General features: G+C 39.8%; 1 protein-coding gene across 1 annotated transcript in view; it reads left to right on the forward strand.

Annotated features, from left to right (window-relative positions):
• Positions 1-7547, forward strand: part of LOC131958959 (kinesin-like protein KIF20B) — a 27931-nt gene continuing 20384 nt past the window's right edge. The window contains exons 1-10 of the mRNA XM_059324039.1: positions 1-18; positions 409-536; positions 2133-2216; positions 2746-2865; positions 3117-3255; positions 4099-4283; positions 5389-5431; positions 5779-5918; positions 6327-6399; positions 7289-7400. Coding sequence (XP_059180022.1) covers positions 411-536; positions 2133-2216; positions 2746-2865; positions 3117-3255; positions 4099-4283; positions 5389-5431; positions 5779-5918; positions 6327-6399; positions 7289-7400 — 1022 coding nt within the window. The 5' untranslated portion in view covers positions 1-18; positions 409-410. The remainder of the gene's footprint in view (positions 19-408; positions 537-2132; positions 2217-2745; positions 2866-3116; positions 3256-4098; positions 4284-5388; positions 5432-5778; positions 5919-6326; positions 6400-7288; positions 7401-7547) is intronic.

Raw genomic sequence — 7547 nt, forward strand, 5'->3', positions numbered from 1 at the left:
GAATAAAACACATCGGCAGTAAGTTACCGTTTGAGGAAACGTTTGTTTACGTTATACAGCTGTGACGTTATGTGACGTTTAATTCTCAAAGGACGTTAAAACCCGACAAATCGACTCGTGTAGTGGTTTGAGGATTAGCTCGTTTTGGCTAATGCTAACAACAAAGTAACAGCAGCTGTTGTTTAGTTATTGTTGGAGCTGGTATTAATATTCCTTTAGTATTATTGTGTGTTTCTGACCGGAGGGTGGTGATTTAATTTGCAGATCCTGGTTAAAGATGATTTAATAGTCGTGCTCCGCTGCAGAAACCGGCACAGATATGACCTGAGATCTGATAAGATGCTCAATCCTCCTGAATGGATCCATCATGTGACTGGTTGTTTACATGTTGTTTGTTTGTATCAGCAGAAATGATGGAGAGTTGTTTAGGAGGGAAGCCGGAGAGAGTCGGACCGGTGGTGGTGGACGACATCCGGAGGGACCTGCTGGGTGAATTCACGGCTCTGCCTGCACAGGCCGCCTGCCCACCTGCACAGGTAGCTCTGTTTACCTGTTTACCTGTCTGTCTGTCTGCCTGTCTGTTTACCTGTCTGTCTGCCTGCAAAGTCCGCCTGCCCACCTGCACAGGTAGCTCTGTCTGTCTGTTTACCTGTCTGTCTGTCTGTTTACCTGTCTGTCTGTTTACCTGTCTGCCTGCACAGGCCGCCTGCCCACCTGCACAGGTAGGTCTGTCTGTTTACCTGTCTGTCTGTTTACACGTCTGTCTGTTTACCTGTCTGTCTGCCTGCACAGGCCGCCTGCCCACCTGCACAGGTAGCTCTGTCTGTTTACCTGTCTGTCTGTTTACCTGTCTGTCTGTTTACCTGTCTGTCTGTTTACCTGTCTGCCTGTTTACCTGTCTGCCTGTCTGCCGGGATAAATACACTTTGTTGGATGATATATTGTCAGAAATAACAGCAATAAAGATTTTTTTTCATTTTAAGTTTTTTTTATTCCATTGTAAGGTGGCCCTGATCTGCAAACTACATGAGAAATTCACCACAACACACCAGCAATTCATCCAAACAGAAAGGGTCGGTACACACTGGACTCTGATCCTCCTCCTGATTGGTTCCTGCCGTCATTCGCTTCTCCACAGTCAAACCAGCCGCCCCTATATATATATATATATATATATATATATATATATATATATATATGTAGTGCGTCTGTATTGTGATATTTATGGTAAATTCATTTTGACTGTTCAGAGCCAGCTGACATGAAGGATAAACACTTTACTGTCATTCTTTATCACTTGCAGTATAAAACACAACAAATAAACACAACACTTTGCACACTTTGATTATATATTATATAGATAGATAGATAGATAGACTTTATTTATCCCAAGCTGGGAAATTACAGTGTAGCAGCAGCATTACACACAGAGACAATAACAACACAATTAAATAAAAAGAACAACCTAGGCATACTTCAAGTAATAAAATATAAAAATACAATAAAAAATAAAGTGTCTAAAGAAGGAGTATGTATTAAGGAGTAGAATAGAATTCCAGTGCAGAATAAATATGAATATACAGTATAAAATGTTGGTGCTATGAAACAAATAAGGTGCAATGAACAGTGTGCATAAAGAACACATAAAGTGCATAGACAGTATGTAATGAACCATGGGCGGCTGGTTTGACTGTGGAGAAGTGAATGACGGCAGCAACCAATCAGGAGGAGGATCAGAGTCCAATATGTACCTACTCTTTCCGTTTTGATGAATTGCTGGTGTGGTTTGCACATCAGGGCCACCGTACCATTTACATAATGATATATAATAAAGTAATAATGCAGGTTTGCCCTTTCCAAGAGTGGTGAACTTTTAAGTGTGTGAGAGAGAAACTTGGACAGAAGCAGCAAAACGTGTTTCATTAGTTTATCAGTTTATTCTGACATTTGAACAAAACGGACAAAATACATAATTTATCCCAGGATTTATTTAAGTTTTAATAATCTGAATGTGTAAAGTGAACTGAGGCTGTCAGATAAATTTAGTGCAGTAAAAAGTATGAAGTAGCAGAAAATGAAAGTACTCAAGGAAAGTACCTGAAAAACCTTTGGTTGTTGTTTTATGTCACCAGGACAGTTCTCCGTCAGAGAACCTGCAGGTGTACCTCAGGGTCCGACCTTTCACTGCAGCGGAGAGCGACGGGGGGGAGTCTCAGGTCTCACACACACACACACACACACACACACACACACACACACACACACACACACACACACACACACACACCACTTGTAGTGTTGACATTTGAATTCAACATTCAATGCAGTGTTTTTTCTCAGAATGTGAATAGTGTTTAAAGCTGCTGACTCCACTAATATTCAGGCTGTTGTTTTTTGTTTTATTAATCATATTAGAGTGTTTGTAGAATTAGAAACCACTTGTGGCTGTGGAGGATTGTTTCCAAACATGTTCACTAACTTCACAGCATTGTAAAGTCCAGAAGTCTAAGTCTAGTTTAAAAAAATAGATTCAGTCATTTCTAAAATCCCCAACATGTTTTTATTTAACCAACTATTCTGCTTCAGAGACAGAAACGAATGGGCTCAGACTTGAAATTGCTTATATTTTAAGATATTTAATATTGTATACATTAGAATCTATTTTACATAATATTACGGCTATTGTGGATTCTGATTTCCATTGGCTTTAAAAAATAAATCTGTGTGTGTGTGTTTGTTCTTCAGGAGTGTGTGACCATCGAGGGACCGGACACCGTGGTCCTAAAAGCTCCCAGGAGCTGTCAATCAAACCGACAGAGCGACAAGTCCCTCCCACAAACGGCACAGAGGTTCACCTTCACACAGGTAGCTGTCACGTGATCACCTGTTGTTTGTTGTTGTTGTGGTGTTCATGCTGTTGTTTGTTGTTGTTGTGGTGTTCATGCTGTTGTTTGTTGTTGTTGTGGTGTTCATGCTGTTGTTTGTTGTTGTGGTGTTCATGCTGTTGTTTGTTGTTGTTGTGGTGTTCATGCTGTTGTTTGTTGTTGTGTGTTCATGCTGTTGTTTGTTGTTGTGGTGTTCATGCAGCTGTTTGTTGTTGTTGTTGTTGTGTTCAGGTGTTTGACCCCGAGGCGAGCCAGAGGAAGGTGTTTGCCGGGTCGGTCCGTGGTTTGGTCCGAGACGTTCTGGAAGGAGGAAACTGTCTGGTGTTCACGTACGGAGTCACCAACGCTGGGAAGACCTTCACCTTCCTCGGTCAGAACGCTTTCTCTCTCTCTGTTTAATCAAAACACTTGTTGAAATACTTGATAATTAGAGCTGCACAATTTGTTGTGGATTGGCTCCTCTGAGGCTCCGCGATCATTCATCTGAATGAGATGTTCACACATTTGAATATTGCACAAGTCCATTTTTATGATATAGATAACATTTGGATTAACTGTGCAGCTTGATTGGCAATAAAAATGATGTATCAGGAGGCAGAGCTGGAGCAGCAGCTTGATTGACAGCAGACATTCATCAGGTTCAGACGGCTGCTTGGAATCCTTGAATTTAAATATTTTATTTTCAAGGTTTAAAAAGGGTTTTGGATAAAGTGCTTGTAAATGCTTGAAATTCTTCCTGTATTTCTCTTCAATCTGACTATATCCATCTATAGACTATAGATAATCACATGTTCTATGTAAAACATAATGAGTATCTATCTGAAATGAAGACTGTTCCTCCTAAAAGCGTAACACCATCTCTGTTGGTTTGGTTAATTTAAATCTCCCCTTTTAGTGTGTAAGTACTCGTCTAAAACATGCAGCTTACAACAGGTAAAAATACTGGAAAAGCTTGAAAATCGACCTTGAAAGTCCTTGAAAAATGCTTGAATTTGACCACTGCTAAAGTGTTTGAACCCTGATTTATGGAAATGTTCTGATTGATTGAATAGTTTTCATGTCTGCTTCATGGGAAGAAATCAGCAATGTTTTATGTATTGATTGATTGATTGTATTTCCCCACCCACTGGAGCCAATGATGGGACACAAACACACTGTGGTAATAAGTTTAAAACACATGTACTGTCTGTCTGTCTGTCTGTCTGTCTGTCAGGTCCTGAGCATGACTCTGGTCTGTTGCCGCGGTCTCTGTCGGTGATCTTTAACAGTGTGGAGGGTCGTCTGTACGGCCGGGCCGACCTGAAGCCTCAGCGCTGCAGAGACTTCAGCAGACTGACTCCAGACCAGCAGGCAGCAGAGGCCAGCAGCAAGAGGAACCTGCTGAGGCTGCTCAAAGAGGTCCGCCACATACCTCTAGGGCTGCTGTCGAATAGTCAGAAAAATCAGCTCCTAAGTCCTTTCCTAGCCACTTTTCCTTAACCTCAATGGAAAACGTCACGAGGTCAAGGATAGATGAGAAGGAGACTTCATGAGGAGTTAGGAGAAGACGATGGCGGTGTTTAGAGAATCCGACTGCACTTACACTCAGTCTACGTCATCACGCCACGGCCAATGTTGATGACGTCCAATGTCGTGGTGAAACTACAATTTTCCAAAGATGGACTACAAAAATCAGCGTTCTCAGGAATATTAGGCGATTACCATGATTGGAAATGAAATGTAACAAAAAAGAATAATAGACCACGCCAGTCACAAAAGTGAAACAAAATGGTGATCACATTGAGAAAGGTTGATCATGCACCTGTCCATTCATATTTATAGACAAAATACCAATAGGTATGATTGAATGAAAACTGATAAATCATGGCACATTTACAACGTTGAGTGCTACAAAGCCACTACTGTACATGTTATTATTATGCTTTTAAAGCAAACCTTTATTATTCAGATCTTATTCACATATACACAATCTATAAGAATTAAAAAAAATAAAAATAAAATTGGATGAATTGAGATCCTATGTCATTATTCTTCATTTTCAACATATAATTAAATTAAGATGAAAACACATCAGTAACTTACACGACGATCTGCGGGATTTGTCAGTCATTTTGTTCGTTTCTTCTCGTGACCGGTCGGCCTTATATGCTGCTACCGCAAGGGATTGTGGGACGGCATTACCTCCTTTCCTTTGGTAAAGGATGGTCCGGTGTATCCTATGCTAAAGGAGATACTAAAGGAAGCATTGAAGCTCCTTTCCTTAACAGTTAGAGAATTCCAACAGCTCTTATCATGGCGGCTACGATAATACTTCCGAGTCATTTCACTCAGTTAGGAAGGTTCCTGAGCACATTTGACTATTCGACCGCAGCCTCTATCTGTCTACTTCTGTGTACTACTCTATGTACTGCTGTGTACTACTCTATGTACTGCTGTGTACTACTCTATGTACTGCTGTGTACTACTCTATGTACTGCTGTGTGTCTCATCTTTTTCTCTGCAGAGCGACAGAAGTCAGACGTCTGGAAGATCGACTTTCCTTGACGGTCAGTGATTTTATGACTCTGGAGTCAAAAAGTGAAAGTTAGCTCCAAACTCTCAGCAGGTGTAAACAGTGTAAACAGTCCCATTACAAGTTGTCTGCTGCTTCTTTGTATTTATTTTCATTTTTTAATACTTTACTGCCTCCAAGATTGCAGTTCCTGTCAAATAGAAAATCTAAGAAAAAAGATTAAAGTCAAATTCAACAAAGAACTGAAACAATACAAAAAAAAAGTAAAAATACTAATAATTAACAACAACAAAAATAAAAACAATTAATTTTAATTAATTTTATTATTTTTTTGTGTGTGTGTGTGTGTGTCTGTGTGTGTGTGTGTGTGTGTGTGTGTAGGATCGTCTCTCAGCTCTGACAGCAGCGTGAACTCTGAGGCCGACAGTTTCTGTCTGGACGTGAACTCAAACGTCAGATTCTCTATCTGGGTTTCATTCTGTGAGATTTACAACGACAACATCCACGACCTGCTCGAACAGGTAACACACACACACACACACACACACACACACATTTATACTTACATTTCCACGCCTTTATTTATTTATACATTTATTTATTTATATGTATTGATTTTTACATTTTGACATGGTTTGGTGATGAAAGTCTTGCAGAAATAAATTGATAATTGTATGTATAAATAAAAAAATGAATGAATACATCAGGAAATGTAGAAATAAATGTCTAAATTAATTAATTAAAATGTAGAAATAAATGGATAAAGACATACCTAAATAAATAATAAAATTAAATGTCATAATATAGAATTTGCATTTTTTTCTTTGCTTTTTTTTAATGTAATTTTTAGTCCTTGAAAGGGACAACAAAATGTCCTCACATGTCTTAAACTGACAGTCCAGTCATGTGATTGATGGTGTGATGTTCAGGTTCCCAGTGGACACCAGAAGAGGACGGTGCTGCGTCTGTCTCAGGACGTCAAAGGAAACTCCTTCATCAAAGGTACTTTCATTTTAGTTTAGTCTCAGTGTTGTTTCACTCACTGTGGCTGACGGAGGATGAGATTCTGTCTCTAATCCATCATATAATCTGATCTTCATCACTCATCATTTCAATGAGTTTCTCTACTTGAGTGTAAACTAGGGTTGTAAAATTCCAGGAATTTTCAAAGTTGGAAACTTTCCATGAGAATTAACAGGAATTTATGGGAATAAACGGTAATAAACAGGGAATTTACTAAATTGTAGGTTGGCCCTAAACAGGGAACTTAAATATGGTTGGGGAAAATATATTTTAGCATAATCTTGACCAAAACAATTTGGATTTCGTGCAAGTACACTTATATCTATGCTATTCCTCAATCACATGGACATGGCATACTGCAGGGCTGCTCAGGCCACGCCCCCTGCAGAGGCAACACCCCTTATCAAGGCCACGCCCCTAATGCATTGTGCATTCCTCCATCACATGTTCAGTTTGACATTAATATGTTCAAATTTTTGGAAGGAGAGGGGCTCTTCATTTTTTTAATTCCCTTTTGGGGGATTTTTTGGGGGGATTTTACTTATTTTTTGAATGGGTGGGGTCAGAGGGGGATGAGTTTTTTCAAAAAATTCCCCCAAATTCCCCATCTTAACCTCCCATGGAAAGTTTACCAGACATAATGAATGGGGAACACTGTGGTGGGTTTGACTTAAAACTGCTTGAATATTTATTACGCATATCGCAGCCTTTGTGTTTTCCCTTTAAACCTCTGAAAAGTATGTTTTCTTTAAAAGATCACCAAAAATTATTGTTTAATATTTAGCTACAGCATATGAAAACATACATTTGTCCTGTAATATGGGCTGCAGTGTGTGTGTGTGTGTGCTGATGTGTGTGTGTGTTGCAGACCTGCGGTGGGTGCAGGTCAGCAGCTCTGAGGAGGCCTACAGAGTGATGAAGATCGGGAAGAAGAACCAGAGTTTCTCCTCCACCAGACTGAACCAGCTGTCCAGCAGGAGGTCAGCTGATCTTTATACTAACTGAGTCTTAGTCTCATTATCAAACACTAGACAGACTGAAACCGCCCTGATCCACGAGCTCCACATGAGAAACACATTTAAAGATACCATTATCCTCTAGAGCAGTAGTTCTCAACCTTTTAGAGT

The sequence above is a fragment of the Centropristis striata genome, chromosome 21, assembly GCF_030273125.1.
Source record: "Centropristis striata isolate RG_2023a ecotype Rhode Island chromosome 21, C.striata_1.0, whole genome shotgun sequence".
NCBI classification, from domain to species: domain Eukaryota; kingdom Metazoa; phylum Chordata; class Actinopteri; order Perciformes; family Serranidae; genus Centropristis; species Centropristis striata.